Below are 19087 nucleotides of genomic sequence, written 5' to 3'. Positions count from 1 at the left end.
CAACATTTTACATGCAACAAAGCTTGTCAAATACATCCAACAACATTATAACTCACCCAACCTCATTTCTCTATTACAGTTCACGCTATAGTCAACTCTAGCGCCTAAACAATAAACATCGATTTCCCGTGACACGTACTGACAGATACGAGTATTATACAGTATTATTATACAAGTATTATGTATAGAGTGGTACTAACCACCCTTATCTCGGCTATTCCCGCTTTTCCCATTCAGTACCTCTGAAGCCTCAGTGCCGAACACACCCCTTGCGGTGTGTATGCGGGGTTACGTAAACAATTTGTGATAAGTGAATTGATTATACAAATGGGTGAGTGAATTGTATTTTAAATTTGAATTGAGTGGTTGTTTAGATTGAGGAATGGATTGTGCTGATTTTGTTTTCTGTTATATAAAACCGGCTAAAAAGTTACACTGACGATTTTAAAGAAGTTTTTTGTATTAAACCAAAAAAACACAGATTATTGACACAAATGTCCTAAGATAAAAATAAGTTAAATAACGGGTGGTAGGTATTGTTTTCTGAATTCCGTTCGATGTGTTTAGTTTTGAGCCTTTACTATACCACGCTTGGATTTTATGTGGCAAACATATAAAATCATCATCTTTTTGTATTTTTTCTAAGAATTTTTAGCACTTCCAGGAAGAGACTTGAATCTTTTTTTTGACCATTAAAGGGTTAAGTATGATCAAACTTCGCTCTTAAATTATTAGCAGTAGCTCAAAAGTAAAACTAAAAAACTTCGTAATAAAACATTGCTTTTAAATTTCTTTAGATGAACAGTAGGTTACGTTACAAACAAAACACACACAATAGTTATTTACGATACAAGTATGGAAAAGAGGAAATTCGAAATGAGTGGCGATAAATTAAAACACGACCGAAGGGAGTGTTTGAAATCAACATGAGTTGCGACACCTATTCACACCTGTATCGTACAACGTTTTACAGTAGGTACATATGGCCCTTTGAACTTTCGACATACGCGCGGAAAGTGCTCTTTTCCCACACTAGTGCGGAAAGTAGCACCATATCCTACTGTACCCAACCTACCAACTGTAAAGTTATTATTATATAATTATTTATCATCCTTCTTAGGCTAGGGTTTTTATAATATATTATGAATATAATAGTAAAATATAAAAAAAACACTTACAAAACAATAAAAAATAAGGTCAATGTGGCGAAGTCCGGCATACTTTTTTTTTTTTGACTTTGGAGTGATCTAGTTCCGTTAATTACTGCTTGTAATCGCATACGATGAAGAATTTAATAATTAATAGTTTAGCCTTAGTGACAGATCATTTCAAGCACAAATTAAGCAAAAACAATGGCATTTTTTAAAATTCGGCGAGTAGACGGACTTCCCGTGTAGTTTAAGGGAAGTCCGTCTAGTTATGATATCAGCCAATCTATGGGTGCGTATATGTTCGTAGTCAAATTCCTAAACAGAACGGATCAAGACAATGAAAAGTGTATTTTAAACTTGTTAATATACGGTTCAGATTCGAAATAAACACCATTTTTCTAAAACAAAGGCAAGTCCGGCATATACTACCAAAATGGGGTGGTAAACCTTTTTTGCAAATAATTAAACATAATTATTTTTTTGATTTCCGAAATAAAAGATCAATAGTAATTTTAAAATGAATTTTAATCGTTTATTTTAATATACTGAGATCAAAATTTAATAAAGTAACATCATGCGCAAAGTCTGGAGGATTTTTTGATACCTTATCAAATCGTTATAATATTAAAATCGCAAAAACAGTTGGTAATCTCTGATTTAACGAAACTCCGGCATATGACGGACTTGCCTTGAACATAATAGACGGACTTTCCAACTTAGTCAAATTTTAATATGATAAATTGTGGAACGTGTAATTACAAAACTAAGCTAATTTCTGATATTTTAAAAATAGAATAAAGACAGCTGGTTCTTGTGCTACCTACGTAGTTACTTTCTGATGCACAATCTTTTCAAAAACTATTTTTAACAAATTTTTTTCGAACGGCTGTCGCACTATGACTTCGAGTTCAAAACACGAAATGACTTATTGAGGCGGATTGCTCTGAACTTGGTTGTCACAGCGCCATCTGTTTTACAGAGACGGAACTAGCGCGAAAAACTGGTTAATCGACTGGACTCCAAAGTCGCATACGCCTTCAAATTCAAAAGTTATAACGTGTTGACGGACTTGCCTTGTAGACGGACTTACCCACAGTGACCTTACATATAAACACATTATAAAAAACCTAACCTAGGGTGCCGCCAGCAGCGGGGCAAGGCCCAAGCTGCTGGTGGTCAGGGCCGCAGAGAGAGGAACCGACGTACTATCCGCGCCGTGTCTAAGAATACCGCCTTCTGCATCTGTCCCTTGATCTAACCACCTAGCGAGAGTCTCTCAAGATGCTGGTCGAGACTCTTCGCTATTATATAATTATTATTATATAATTATAAGCGAGCAGCTATTTAGCTGATGAGCCTATGTCACACAGTGTCCAGTATTATATATTAGTTACATTTGAAATACCTACCTACCTATTTAATTTCATGTTTATGTACAAACAGGAAACGTTAACGAGCTTTGTTTGACTAACCCGAACTTTCGTCTTGGAAGATGTACAAAATTATTATGTATGTGTAATGTATTATGTAATGTATTAATGCTGTTAATATATATAAAATATATATAATGGTGGTTGAGTAGATTTGACGTCCAACTTTCAATCCTGGGGTCGCGGGTTCAAATCCGGGATCGTACCAATGAGCTTTTCAAAACATGTACGGAATATTTTCGGTGAAGGAAAACATCATAAAAAAACCTAGGTACATACAATTGTTGAATATAATTATGTAGTATTGTCTGCATAAACACTCGTTGAACTATGCTGAGAACCTAAAAAATAACTTCGACAAAATATTCTTCGGTTCTTTTTTAGGGTTCCGTACCCAAAGGGTAAAAACGGGACCCTATTACTAAGACTCCAATGTCCGTTCGTCTGTCCGTCTGTCTGTCTGTCACCAGGCTGTATCTCATAAACCGTGATAGTTGAAATTTTCACAGATGATGTATTTCTGTTGCCGCTATAACAAAAAATACTAAAAAACAGAATAAAATAAATATTTAAGTGGGGCTCCCATACAACACACGTGATTTATTTGCCGTTTTTTTGCGTAATGGTACGGAACCCTTCATGCTGGAGTCCGACTGGCACTTGGCCGGTTTTTTTATTTAACATTTACAGCGTTCAAGTTGAATACTTACTCATCTATGTAACGTTTTATATCGGCTGTAAAAAATCGGAATGATTGGTTGTAAACATTCAAATTATGAGATATTATATTTACCTAATTTCTATCGTTATAGGTACTTAATTACTTATTCTTTCTGATCAAACCATATTACTGCGACATCAGTAGTTGGCATTTATTTGTTACTCAACACATTGAGATCATTGAGAAGTTGATGATCGGTGGCCAGGTTGAGGGTAGAAGAGGCAGAGGCAGAATACCCACACGCTGGTTTGATGCTATTGAGGAAGTCACACGCGTCAAGTTCCAGGGCTCTATGCGGAAGGCAGAAGATCGGCCAGGTTGGAGTGCAATCCAAGATAAAGCGAATTATGGCGGTCACGACCCACAGTCATGAGGTTTCGACGAGGAAGAAGAGACATTGAGATCCGGGAGCCCGCTCGGCGGGCGCTCTGTTCGTAGCCGCTTTCCTATACAAAGCGGGAAAACGCTAGAATCGCTACGAAGAAACGCTACGAAAACGTTGGCAGTAAATGCGTGAGGGTTCCACATACGTCGACGCGGAATCGGCAAAACCCGATAGGAAAAAGCTTTGTGTCTGCGCGCGAAAGTAAGAAAATAAGAGCGAAAAAGTCGTCGTTCGGCTCGGCGTGGCTCACTCCGCGATTTCGTTGCGCTGGTGGCCTAGCGGTAAGAGCGTGCGACTTTCAATCCGGAGGTCGCGGGTTCAAACCCCGGCTCGTACCAATGAGTTTTTCGGAACTTATGTACGAAATATCATTTGATATTTGCCAGTCGCTTTTCGGTGAAGGAAAACATCGTGAGGAAACCGGACTAATGCCCAACCAGGCCTAGTTTCCCCTCTGGGTTGGAAGGTCAGATGGCAGTCGCTTTCGTAAAAACTAGTGCCTACGTCAAATCATGGGATTAGTTGTCAAGCGGACCCCAGGCTCCCATGAGCCGTGGCAAAATGCCGGGACAACGCGAGGAAGAAGAGCCATAAGCCGCGCGTGGCGCTGTCGCCACCTAGCGGCCATACCTGTCCTGATCGTAACAGACGCGATTTGTTAGAGAGTGAGTCTTCTGTACCTAGTACTATTATTTATTCTGTGGTTCGGCTCGGCTCGCATCGGCCGGCGCCTGCCGACGTGTTGACGGCTTTTTCGCTCTTATTGCGCGGACATAAAGCTTTTTCCTATCGGCTTTTGCCGAATGCGCGTCGATATATCTGGGGAGACCCTAAAATATCGGTTTGAATTTTGAATCAGTGCGCCTACTCTAAATCTGCAAGCATTTCCATAGCGGCGTTATGTTTCTATTAAAGAGCCACGATTTCTAAAATTCCCGCTCTCTGAACCTACAACACCTTATGTAGCAAATGTATCATCTAGGTACAGATATCGCAGAAATATGGCTTTTTCCGTACCGAACTACCTGCCGTATTCGAACTTCAAGATATTCACAAGAGACGACACGTACTAGATCCATTCTAGATACGTTATAGTTTAGATTTCAACTAGTTCTCTTTTGCAGCTCAATTCGGGCAACCAGTGTCACTTTTACGTCAGATAGTGTTAGATATCTATTAGATGTGAATTGGATCTCTAAGTCATATCTTGTGGAAATCGTTCAAGAGTACCTATCTCCAGAATCGCATAAATGTCAAATTTGACAGGTTAGATCTTAAACATATCGTTATCGTATCTTGGTGACGTCTAAAAGATGATAGATGTCTAGTAGATGTCTATTTCAAAATCCGAATCGGGCCCCTACGTATGACTTTTTGCCTTTTAATTGAAGCTCGGAAGAGTCGGAAGCGTGTGGGCCATAAATAACGTTGATATGGCGTTATGCGTGCATTTTAATTGCTATGCTGGATGTTTATTTGAAATAGGAGTGCAGAATGCAGCATATTAGCTCATATGTCACGTCTAGATCGAACTAGTTTTTTACCCGACTGCGAAAAAAGGGTAGATGATTTTTGAGTTTATGTTGTAGGTAGGAAATTAGTGTATAGATTGATACTCTAGAATATTTTGTTTCTTCCTCTAAAAACTTCTTTAATGATAGGTAAGTACTCGTTCTTTAAAAACGTAAATAACATCATTATTGTCCAGGGTAATGGTATAAATAGACTGCCAAATAATTGATTTTGATAAAACATTGCCTTTCATTCCAGCTTATGGCTTAAGCTGGAAAATGGCCTTGAACTATACGTCAGGCGCCGCACCATGCCTACCTTATTTTTTAGGGTTCCGTACCCAAAGGGTAAAAACGGGACCCTTATTACTAAGACTCCGCTTTCCGTCTGTCTGTCACCAGGCTGTATCTCATGAACCGTGATAGATAGGCAGTTGAAATTTTCACAGATTATTTATTTCTGTTGCCGCTATAACAACAAATACTAAAAACAGAATAAAATAAATATTTAAGTGGGGCTCCCAAACAAACGTGCTTTTTTTGCCATTTTTTGCGTAATGGTACGGTACCCTTCGTGCGCGAGTCCGGCTCGCACTTGGCCGGTTTTTTAGTTTATTTTTGTTACTCTTATTACTCTGATTCGCTCAACTGGCAATTCCTACTTTCCCAATGTGTCTCCAGATAATTATGATTTATTTTATTTTATTTTGAAAGTATAGTAAAGTTTATTTAATATTATTTTATTTTGAAAGTAAGTATATAAAGTTCCTAAGTGAGATTATTGATATAATATGCATAACTATGTATTAGTACACAAAGGAGGAAAGAAGCGCTGGTGGCCTAACGGTAAGAGCGTGCGATTTTTAATCCGGACCTCGCGGGTTCAAACCTTAGCTCGTACCAATGAGTTTTTCAGAACATATGCACGAAATATCATTTGATATTTACCAGTTGCTTTTCGGTGAAGGAAAAAAACGTGAGGAAACCGGACTAATCTCAATAAGGCCTAGTTTCCCCTCTGGGTTGGATGGTCAGTTGCCAAGCGGACCGCAGGCTCCCATGAGGCGTTGCAAAATGCCGGGATAACGCGAGGAAGAAGAAGAACTATGTAGTAGACAAGGGTGTTCATTTTGCAGGAAACAGCAGGCATTTATTATCGTTACTCAAACGATAAAGTTAGAAAGCTTTTCGTGAAAGTTGTATTTTAAAAGAAAACTGTTAGAGAACTTATCTTGAATCTTTGTAAAGGAAATCGTAGTAAAAATTCCCGGAAAATTTGCTCAAGTCAGTAAAGTATTTGTGAAGCTTCATTAATTTCTTGCTGAATTAATAATTGGTTCGATTAATTGAAAATACAATTAGCTACACAATAGCACAAGCAAACCGCTTTATCAATGTTTCAGTTAATTGAAATTAATTGGTTTGATATAAACTATGTGTCGTAAATTCGCCATTAATATAGGTTGGTTAGGTTAGCGATTTAAGCATGAACAGGGGATTTAAAAAAGTTTATTTTTAAATAGAAAGTTTCTCAGTACGTTACATATACATTTAGCTACTCAAGTCTATTTATTAAAGCTAAACCACCTAATATCCAAATGGCCCCTTTGTAAATTCCTTTCATTATTTTATGAAACTGCAAAGAAAACAACAGAAATATTCTCGAATGTTTCTCATTTTCGGAAAAGAATGCTCCAATAGGAAATGTGTTTCAAAGCCGCGCACAATCCATTATTACATCATTCTCTTGAAGTAGATTATGATTTAACGATTTGTTAAGATATTCAGAGAAGCAGTTCGCTCGCACTTATGGCGTCCGCTTGCTGGCGTGGTTGGACGGAGCAGGTGGCAACGCTAACTGGCGCGGACGTGTGCGACGGATTTTACCTGTAGCACAGAATAAATAATAGTACTAGTTTGGTACTAGGTACAGAAGACTCACTCTCTAACAAAACGCGTCTGTTACGATCAGGCCCCTATTTCACCAACGTGACAGGTCCGGCAATTGTCGACATCACTGTTACTGACGTCACAGGCCTCCATAGAATAGAATAGAATAGAATAGAATAGAATAGTTTTTTATTCGTAAACACACAGACAACAGACATACATTGAAAAAACATAGTGAAAAATAAAGTGTCACGAAATGGTCCCATCTCAGCATGTTGCTGGCGACTTCCAGCGCTGATCTTCCGATTAGACCATCAAGTGAGAAATAATCACGGAAGGTAACAGACAAAAAAATAAGTAAAGAAACATAAAATAAACCGAACAATTGATTACACACATTTTACACAGCTAATACAAAAAAGAGATGAATTAAGTACACGGATTAACCGATCGAACTTGTACCATCCGGTCGGGTCACATCGTGGCGCGGCATTAGGCGCGCATAACTAGCGCCAGCGGTAGCTACACGAAATTAAATTCGATGACAGATTTGACAAACAATAAAGTGAGTGAATCTAATATAATATTATGTAAAATCTCAATCAGTTTTAACTTTTTAGTCATGAAAACAATGTTACAAAGTTGGCTAAAATACATAAACAAAAACAACACCAAAGTTAAACAAATAGAAACATAATGAAATTACACAGATAAAAAGGATGGCGTGTCGGGAGTGGTGTCGACTCCTATGCGGAAGGAACAAGAACATTGTGGTAAGTAACAAAATTTACAATATAATACAACAATAGCAAGAGTCTTGACTACAGGCAGCTGGTTTCCAATCTGCAGGTTTCCTGGTTAAGCTGGTGATTGAGCATATACTGTTTGAGCTTTGTTTTAAAACTATATATACTTTGCAGGTTTCTCACTGGGGGCGGAATGTTGTTCCAACAGCGGGACGCAGAATATTTAAAGCTTCCTCGGAAAGCGGCTGAGGCATGACGCGGCGTCAACAGATAAATCCCACAATCACGGCGTTCGCGGAGCTTGATGCAAGATAGCTTGTTGAAGAGATATGAAGGAGTTTTATAGTTCAGTACGCCAAAGAGCAAACAAGCCAAGTGTAGTTTACGGCGGTGTTGCATTTTGAGGATGCTATGGCTATTCAGATATGGGGTCACGTGAGCTCTCAACGGAATATCGAAACAGAAGCGAGCACAGGCATTTTGAACACGCTGTATGAGTCGTTTCGTTTTTGCAGGAAGTCTTGGCCCAAACACAACATCCACGTAGTTCAGCTTTGATAGGACGAGTGATTCAATTAATTGAATGCGCAGGTTTTCACTTAAATATGGCCGAATTTTATATAGTACCTTAAGTTTATAAAAGCAACTCCTAATGGCCTCAGCGGTATGTTTCTCATATCGTAGTCCGCAGTCCATTATGAGACCTAAGTTACGCGCCTCATACACCCTCTCAACTGGTTTGTTTATTAGCAGAACATCCACTGAAATGCTGGCACCGGCCAGTTGCTGCTTGCTGCCAAACACAAGGTATTTTGTTTTGCTAGGGTTAAGCAGTAGGCAGTTTTGTGTAGCCCATCCAGCAATTCTGGTGAGATCTTCATTTAGTTTCCCTATGGTACTGTTGATATCGGCGGGCTTACATGATATATATACTTGTATGTCATCTGCGTAGATGTGGTATTTGCAATGCGTGATGTGAGATGTAATATCTGCAGAATATAATATAAACAGGAGCGGGCCAATCACGGATCCATTGCGGAACTCCTCTAGTTAGCTCGGCTTTCTCAGAAAAAAGTGAAGAACCATCACTGAGATGCACTTTTACAATTTGCGATCGGTTAGACAGATAGCTTGCAAACCACATTACAGTTTTATGGTCAAAACCATAGTAGCTCAACTTCGATAATAGCAGGTTAATATTCAAACAATCGAATGCCCTCGAAAAGTCGAGGAGTACTAAAAGTGTGCACATTCCCTTGTCTTGAGCATCCAAAATGTTATCAGTGACATCCAATAGAGCAGTCATTGTACTACGTCCTTTGCGGAAACCTGATTGGACATCTGGTAAAATATTGTTTTTTTCTAGGTAGGTGGTAACTGCTAGGTAGGTAACTGTGAGCAGACAACTTTTTCCAATATTTTAGATAGGCAGGGTAGTATGCTTATGGGCCTAAGATCTTTAGGCATGGTTGGGTTTGATACTTTAGGCAAGGGGTTTACTAATGCTAACTTCCAGATATCTGGAAAGGTGGATGTAACAATAGAGGTATTAATTAGGCTTGTAATGATGTCAATTGTGTATGGGAAAGTTAAGATAAGCATATTCAAATTTATCCCATCAAAACCCTCGGCGTTAGATTTTAGACATTTAATTATTTTGATAATCTGGCTAGAATTAATAGTGTCTAAGTGGAAAACAGAGTCACTGTGCTTATGGAACTCAAAATAAGTTAGCTGTGATATAGTGACACCTGTAGTTCCCGGCAGCTCTAGAAAATGTTTATTTAAGATATCGGGGTTATTGAAAAAAGTAGGTAATTCTTTATCCTTTTTAGGCAAGACTGCTGATTTTAAGTTTTTCCATAAAGTTTTAGGTTCTTTTATTTTATTATTTATATTTTGTTTGAAATATGCAACTTTTTCAAAATATAAAGCTTTATTTACAACAGATTTAAGATCTTTGTAGTATTTCTTTTTAACATCACTCTGGTTTTTGTGGAAGTCTGCCGCAGCACTGTCACGCAGCCTCATCATATGTTTGATGGTGTCAGTAATCCAGGGGTAGGATTGTGTTGTAACTAAGGACGTCTTTACAGGGGCATGTACATTAAATAGACTAAGTACTTGTTGATTAAAAACATTAATCATGTCATTTACATTTTCAAGATTTGATATTAAGTCCCATCTCACGCACTGCAAGTCCACATCTAAATCTTTGTCGCAGATATTTTTAAAAGGCCTGTAGGTAATGTGGTAAGGTTTTAGATTCTCGCGCTTAATATTAAAATTACAGACAACAAGACAATGACCATACAGTGAACCCACATGATCCATGTAAGTGCTAGCAGCCCGCAAGTCAGAGCAGACAACGTCGATCAGCGTCTGGCTGGTGTCAGTGAAATGCGTAGGCTGTGACACCAATTGAGTTAATCCAGTACTTGTTATGAAGTTATTGAACTGAGTGGTTTTTTTGTCGGTGCCATTCAATAAGTTAACATTGAAGTCACCAAGTATAATTAGATTATCGTAGCCACGGATTGCACTAACTGAGTCAGTTAAGGCATCAAAAAATAATTGCAGATCCATCCAAGGTGGTCGGTATGCCGTTCCGATTACCAGCTTCTTTCCGTTGAGAGTAAATGTGATCCACATCTGCTCCACCAGCTTATGCAACGGATCAACGGGATGAGGCCAGGTCCGAGCTTTGAGATTACGCTTAATATTAAAGCCTACGCCTCCACCGCGCGACCGGTCGCCCTGCGGTCTAGGAATATGCCGGAAACTATATCCAGAAAGTGTCGGCGCCCGCCCTTCTTCACCCGCCCTTAACCATGATTCGTTGATCGCCAACACATCAACATCCTGCCGAGTAGCAGCCGCTATGAAATTGTCATGATTTGTGCCAAGAGAACCTGCATTGTACAAACCTATTTTAAGTGTTTTATTTACTATTATAGTTATATAGATATACCTCAGACCAGACAGACCACCAGACAGATGACGTAACTTTAACAAAATGTATAACAGTAACAGAACCAGTGTCGCATAGATACCAGAGCCTGCAGATTATAAACAACTTTATAATTATATAAATGCTAAAAATTAGTGAAATAAACAAACAGACATTGCCGTCCCATAGTGCAATGACAAAACAATATATGCTACATACGCCCGCCCAGACCTCAGACGGTGCTGACTCCAAAAACACGATGCAGGTCTGCGTCAGAGCGAATGGAGAAAGCTGGCTTTCCCTCGCCTTGTCGGGCATAGATTCGGCCTCGCCTTGTCCACGAGAACCTCCACTGATGTTCCCTGCACAGCTCTCGAACTTTGTGGAACAAGAGGCGGTTCGTGCGTGTGAGGCGCTCGTTGACGAAAACGCGACGCGGGGGGCCTGGCAGGTTGTCAACAGAGAAGGTGAAATTTCGCCGAACGCGGGCGGCCTGCAGCAGTTCGTCCCGCAGCTGCCGCCGCGCCAGCCTAACGACGACGCGACGCGGCCGGCCTCCGGCCTCACTGTCGGCCCCTTCCCCGGTCCGGCCCACCGCCCCGACTCGCTCGGCGAACACCACGTCGCGCTGCTCCAAGGCGACACCCAACCTGGCCGCGAGGACGGTGACCGTGTGGACAACGTTTTCTCCCTTCGCTTCAGGAACGTGGCCAATGTCAAGGTCAGAGAGCAACGCGTCCTGGTCGCGGTCATTCAACTCTAGCTGAAGGCGTGCCACCGTCTGCTGCAGCTCTTCCGCTGCTCCTGGCTGCAATCTGCCATCCAGCTCGCCGCTGGCGGAGTCCACAGGCCGCTCCTCCAAGCGCCTGACCTTCTCCTCCAGGACATCTAGTCGGCCAGTGAGACCACCGAGGAGATCGTTGAAGCGCGCCACCTCTTGGCGCAGGCCCACAACTTCGTCGCGCACAGATCCGAAGTCCGCGCGTAGCAAGCGCAGCTCTGCCCTCCTAAGCTAAAAGGCAGTTTTTCGACGTTTTGCCAAAATTGACTTTTTGTGATATTCGTAATGTAGAGATCGAGATGCATCGACCACTTTGGCCCGTTTTCCGATAAGTGGCTTAGTTTTCGAGAAAAATATCGTAAAAAGACCGTATTTGCACTAACTTTCTAAGCGTTCCTAGTCTAAAAAGCGACTATTTGACAAAGCCAGGCTAAAACAACGTATATGCAGCTATACGTTTTTTTACGCTCTGGTTTGCGTAAAATCTTATCCACCATGTCTAGCCTAAAATAACGTATAAGCCAAAAACTAGGCTAAAAATACGTAAAAGACGCTATACGCGCTTTAAGATTAGGATCTTTAGCAAAATTTTAGATTTGATACTAGTCTAAAAAATCGTATAGTATTTTTTTTTGTTTAAATGTCTCATACGTCATTTAAGCCTAGTATCACTTAACTTTTTTACGTCACCATAATAGTCTTTAGAAACGTATAAATGTTATACGTTCTTCTTATTTTGTATGGACGTCGTATTAAACGCAAACAAACTTTTATAATGGTTGAAAGTGCGTCTAACTAGTCTATAACGCAGTATATGCTCCAACCTTCGTCATGCTCCCCGCGCGCCGAAAGACACCCTTATGCTAAGTAAAAGCCGTCAGCCGCAAGCGCAGGCTTGTGGCTGCCGGTATGCGAGCGGAGGTGGCATTTTGCGCGCGAAATATTGACCGAACGCCAAAGTAAGAAAAATACTTTATTATTGCATTACCATCATATGTTATCAATAATATGTAGTGTTTACAATCAGTACCTTCGAGTATTATCATTTTTATCATGGTATATACTTTAAAATTGCCTCGCAAATACTTACGCTCGACAGCAAATACGTCTTTCTAGCGTAGTTTGTGATGATGAAATTGTTCATACGTACTTTTCTACAGCAAACGTTGTTTAAGTTTTATTTTTTCATTCGACGGTTTGACTGCTTTTATTTAAATAAAATCAAATTTATATTAGATCTGATTGTATCGGGTTTAATTCCCTATAAGCCAAGTAGGTATTTGACATTACGAAGAGTTTAAATCTTATTGAAAAATGTTTTAAAGGGAAATTTAATGAGAATTCTTATGGACAGAATAACATTTTCCGCCTAAGTATTTAGATAACCAGGACAAAGGACCATGGGCATCTTTGTATGGAACCTGGGTCCATCCAAAAACCAACTGAGAGTTATATATATATTAGGCCATTAAATACCTAAGTGGGTTTTATAAAAAAACAATATGTATCTTAAAATAAGTTGGTATGTTTGTGTATTAGGTAATAGTTGTATGTTAAAATAGTAAAAGCTATGAGTTTGTAATCTAATAGAAAAATAATTTTATTAAAATTTTAATGTGATTTTTAATTAGGTACAACCGCTAAAATGCGTTTTAGAATTAAATAAATGACAGAGTATGTGCAGGAATTAATACGAGTTTAATTTTATTGCTAATGTAGACTACACAACTCGCTAACGTCTTACCGTGCGATGAAACTCTCGATGATTCGATGCCTATTGATAACAAACTAAAATAACTATTAGAGATGCCACGAATTCGGTAAAACATTATGTATTATTGTGAGTTACGTGTATGCGACAACTGGTCACCTACAAAGATAGATGGTTGCTAAGATTTAAGTCAGCAGCAAGCTGGGATCTCCATACAAACGTAGTTACGCTCTCATTTTAAAACGATTAGGTAGATTGCTCTAAAACTTTGTACTCACTAAAGGATAAGGTATATCTATGCCTGTAATTAATGTGCAGCTTCAGATACCATAATAAAAAAATACAGCGAATATAAGTTAACTTATTTTTCCTCTATTTCATTAGTTTTGTTGGAATATAAACTAATTAGGTACTGGTATAGATATACCTTATATTATTGTATGTGCAATTTATTACAATACAACACGTTGTTTTAAAATGAGTACGAATCTCCGTTTTTATGGGAAGTAATAATTCGGCAGAGTCCGCAATAAGGACTCTTTTAAGTTTCGTTGCTCATGCTCATTAGAAGTACATGTAATGTCATTAGAAGAGTCGAGTAAATCTAGCCTATGATACAAATAAAATCAGAAAGACTGTACACATTAAAAATTTGTACATATTATGGGGTTATTCCCACCAGTTAGGTATCTACCACCAAGTTGTTACCAGTGGTAACTACTGGGAATTTATTTCCCACCTTTCTTCCCAGTAGCTACCACCAACTCAGTTTTGTGGTAATTACTGGGAAGTTTTTTTCCAGTAGTTACCACTGGTAAATGGTGGGATTTCTTCCCTAGTAGTTACCACCAACATTTTTTTACAGTACAATTTAAATGTCTTTTATTATATGAACAAAAAACACTATACTACTAAGCTTTTATTAAAAAAACGAGGTCCAGCGATTACTTTTTGGATTATAACCTTAATTACCATACAAAATTAACATACAAATCGGGTTATTCCCACTAGTTACCATCAAGTTGTTATAGTTAAATAGTAATAAAAACAGTATAAGTAGAATACTATAAAAATAGAGGCTTTATTGAACCCTAACAAAATTGTAGTAACTACCTACTGGGGAAAAAATCCAACCTTTTACCAGTGGTAACTACTGGGAAACATATTCCATTAGTTACCACTGGTAACAACTTGATGGTAACTAGTGGGAATAACCCAATTTATGTGTTAATTTTGTATGGTACTTAAGATTATAATCCAAAAAGTAATCGCTGGATCTCGTTTTTTTAATAATAGCCTAGTAGTATGGAGTTTTTTGTTCGTATATAAATAAACATTTAAACTACGTGTCTATTTTTTATTCCCATTTCTTCCATAAATACTAATCTATAAAACCGTATATTCGGTGTTTTTGGTGGTATACGTTTTTTTATACTAGCACGCTAGTCGAAAATCTGGACAAAATCTTAATTTTTCCTAGTATACTAACCAAAAAGGCCGAATAGCTGCTATAAGGTCTTTTAACTTAGGATTTCAAGTGGGAATTATTCATTGTTACTAAGCAAAAAGGCAGCATGTGACATATACGGCGTTTTTACCTAGTTTCTACTTCGTAACTAAGTTAGAACGCCGCATAACGCATGTTTACCGCCTTCTTGACTAGTACGACCTACACATTTTTAAGCTTAATACTAATCTAAAGTGTTTTTTTATAAAATTAAAAAAAAACTGAGCTGTTTAGAAACATACTATAAATACCTAAAATAAGTACATATATATACCTACCACATACAAAAAGAAAAAACGGAAAAAGTTTTTCCGTTTCGTAGAAATTCAAGAAAGATGTTTGGGTTGATTTTTTGCGATTATCTCGAAACTAGCTTTTGTCGAAAAACTGCCTTTTAGACTAGGACGGCAGGCAGCTGCTCAGCAACGTCATGCTGTTGCTCCGGCGCCGCATCATCCTCGCCGGCCCCACTCGGCTTCACCGGCGTATTGTCGGAGTTGTCACGCCGAGGGGTCGTCGCTTTGCACGCTGGGCACGCCCATGTACTCGCGACGCGCGCATTCTGACCCATGCCCACACAAGCCTTGTGGTAGGTCATCCCGCAGCCGCATTTAGCGACACCTGTCGCTCCAAGGGGTTTACCACAAGCCGCAGCGCAGACAACCATTTCTCTCACTGTTGTGATTGCGATCGCAAGACGTTTAAAAAATTCCCACGGGAGCCGCTACGGCTAGGCTATATAGGCTATATAGGCTACGGTAACCGCTTACCATCAGACGGGCGGTGTGGTTGTTTGCCACCAACATGTTAATTAAAAAAAACTCCACTATATCGCCAGTTAATAAGTACTTTTTTTGCGAAGCTAACGACAATTGTCGCAAGAAATACGACAATTGTCACGAAATTCCGACACAGAACTCATTTGCTGTCAAGAATTACCGAAAGTTCTTTGAAATCTTGTGACAATTGTCATCATTAGCATCATAAACATCGCAAGAGAAATGCCTGTTTTTTGCCGATATAATAAAGTTTTTTTTAATAATACAATGATGGTGACAAACAGGAATACGGCCCACCCGATGGCAAGCGATAACCGTAGCCCATGGATGCCTGTGACGTCAGCAACAATGAGACTTGTCGAATTATAGCACCTGTCACGTTGGTCAAATAGGGGCCAGGACAGATATGACCGCTAGGTGGCGACAACGCCAAGCGCGGCTTATGGCTAGGCACCAAAATTGATGTGGAACGGATGTACTTTTAGCTACCTGTAGCAAAGCGATGAAATCGCGGAGGGTCTGACATCTTGCGGCCTGAATCGGAAACATATGCGCACATGTACATTGCCAAAGCAAGTGCTACCATCTACCGTTCTCGTCGGTACGTTTCCTCGTGCATAGTAGGTTCTGCCATCTTGTGGGCTACATCGGAAGCATAAACGACATATTTACGTCTCGCGCCAAAAATTTGACGGCTCCTATGCTGCCCTCTGCTGCTATAGTTCATGCACTTGGCCTATGAAAGCCCCGCGTGCGTGCGCCCGCTCCGTGCACCCACGCCAGCTAGCGGACGCCTGCACGTGAGATTCGTAGCACATGAGAGAGACCCAAGACGACAATCGTTCATAGAAAACGCCAATTGCAAATTAAATAATCTATGGAAATAGTCATGTGACTTTTCGTAGCATCTGTCATCTCAATACTTTTTAACCGACTTCCAAATCTCAAAGAAGGAGGTTATCAATTCGGTTGTATGGTTTTTTTTTTCGTTTGGCGTTTGTTAATGTACGATAGTCATCACACGAATCAAGTCCTTAAAAAATGAGATCAAAACCATATGAAAACCGTATCAAATTGTTACAACGGAATCCTTCACCTACGTTCACATTTACATATTAATAGCGTTTTCAAGTAGGCGTACACGTGACGTGTGTAGTTCACGTTGAGTGAAGACGAAGTGAAATAACACTAGTGGCTCTGTGAGCTGTAGACCTCGCGAGCAGAGTTTAAAACTGAATAAATGTATGGTTCCGTTGTTTTGAAGAATTTAGAGAATCTAATTTGACCATAAAAACTTAACTATCAATTGCTTACAAAATTCGGGAATTGGTTTAGATATGTGACCTGTAGAGTAGAACATATGGACATACGAAACAATTTTTGGCTAACAGGCCAATTCAAACGTACACTGATATCAGAAAGACATCTATCTAACTGATGTCATTTAGTTATCGTGCATTTCACTCGTTCTTGTCCGTACATGTATTGGCGCAAGCGAGACGCACAATGACTACTAAATAACATGATAAAAATATCATCCCGATGTCAGTGTATACGGTCGATGCCCCTTTAGTATACACGTCGCCATACTAATTGTATAGAAAAGTGGATAGAGTTAGACCAAGAAAAGTCTGCAGAGATTTTGACAGCACACGCAGTTCCAATGTTATTTGTGCCAGTGTCAAAATCTCTGCAGACTTTTCTTGGTCTAACTCTACTTATGTTAGGAAACCAACATTACCTTTGAATTAACCTGTAAACTGCAACTAAGAAGCTTCGTGCGCGAGTGTGGCCCATAATTTCCGAAAATCATTTTTTCTTCGAGGCAATTAGGTCCGTTCTCATATTTTGCGTTGCCCATAATTTCCCGAAATCATTCATTCTCGGTAGCAATTACTCCGTTCCCATATTTTCCCAATGGTTTTCTTCCGCAATCGCCTATTTTTAATATTTTTAAATTAATCTTTTCCTTATAGGTTTCGTTCTTTTAAATATCTAGGATAATATTTTCTTGTTACTGTATGTTAATAGTGTAGTAATTATATTTGTTACTTGTAGGTATTTCACATACAACAAATATCAAAAACACTAAAATTAAAACATAATCTACAAAACTACAAGTAAAACGCCAAACGCTGTCAGCCAATAACTCTAACCTACCTATCTCTGGGAGCAGATTCGTTTTTAGGGTCATCAAAAAAAAATAACCCTAACCTACCTATCTCTGGGAGCAGTTTCGTTTTAAGGGTCATCAAAAAAAAAATAACCCTAACCTACCTATCTCTGGGAGCAGTTTCGTTTTTAGGGTCATCAAAAAAAATAACCCTAACCTACCTATTTGAAAAAAACCTGGTTATTTTTACCACTAGCATTAAAAAAAAGAGAAAATATGGAGATAGAGAATATTTAGTTAGTGAAAAAAAAACCTACTGGTTATTTTAAAAAGAAAAGGGAATAAATTGAGAAAAGGAAAATTTAGTTTATGAAAAAATGTACACGAAAAATTAAATAAAGCGAAGAAATTCCACTGGGAAAAAATGAAAACGGAGTAATTGCCTCGAAGAAAAAATGATTTGCGGAAATTATGGGCCATTTTAGCGAGGCGATCCAAATTAAAAGGCTCAAAGTCTAACTAACATTATTGTTAGTTAGACTTTGAGCCCGGGAAAGCGCAACGTACGAGCAACCTACAGCTAGTTCCCTGAGCCCAAGGTCGACCACTACCCTAGGCAATGTTAACCCCTGCGATTTATGGATGGTGACCGCCCATGCTATAAACGTAAGTGGAAATTGACTCCTGGAACAGCCATGCCCTTGAACTAAAATCGCTAAAAAAATTTTCAAACAAAAACTCAAACGAATACGCTTACCTCGCGCTTCGCGCTCGCTTGATCAATCAGCAATATGATGATTAAGTGCAAAACATAAAAAAAACTTTTTACAAAAAAAAGCAAACCGACTTCAAAAAGGATGAAATAAAATATTATCCTTTTTGAAGTCTATGCGTTACCAACTGATATGTTTGAAGTCGGTGCCAAGCCAAATTTTGAAGCATACCATGATTTTCGTGCGATTCGATAAGGATGTACCTACGTTGGATTGCCTTACACGACGACAATGAACGTACATTCTGTAGGTACAGTCGACGTTAAAAATATGTTTACACTTTTCGCCTTATTACAAAGGAGTAAGGTGCAAAAGTGTAAATATATCTTTGACGTCGATTGTATCTAAGAACACACCTCAGAACACACGATCAAACCTTCTTGGCGCAGTCTGTACCATGTTTGTCGGCACATTAGTGGAAATCCAATGCATTTTTTTTTCGTCGTATTATTTAAAGAGCATTTCTTACTAATGCTCGAACAGTCTATAGCACGCAAGTGTGAGATTGGGACTGAGTAATGTCCCGTCCCTTATCCAGAGGACTACATTTCAAAATATAAAACAATTTAAGAAATTTACCTTCTTGCCAAATTTCACCTAAAGCGGTTCAGTTGTTTAGCCATGAAAAGGCGACAAAGA

General features: G+C 39.1%; 1 protein-coding gene across 1 annotated transcript in view; it reads left to right on the top strand.

Moving 5' to 3' along the window:
• Positions 1 to 259: 259 nt before the first annotated feature.
• Positions 260 to 19087, top strand: part of LOC134796248 (uncharacterized) — a 94566-nt gene continuing 75738 nt past the window's right edge. The window contains exon 1 of the mRNA XM_063768296.1: positions 260 to 331. Within this exon, the coding sequence (XP_063624366.1) occupies positions 328 to 331 (4 nt within the window). The 5' untranslated portion in view covers positions 260 to 327. The remainder of the gene's footprint in view (positions 332 to 19087) is intronic.

The sequence above is a fragment of the Cydia splendana genome, chromosome 13 (assembly GCF_910591565.1).
Source record: "Cydia splendana chromosome 13, ilCydSple1.2, whole genome shotgun sequence".
In the NCBI taxonomy this organism is placed as follows: Eukaryota; Metazoa; Arthropoda; class Insecta; order Lepidoptera; family Tortricidae; genus Cydia; species Cydia splendana.
This window is presented reverse-complemented; position numbering and strand designations above follow the sequence as displayed.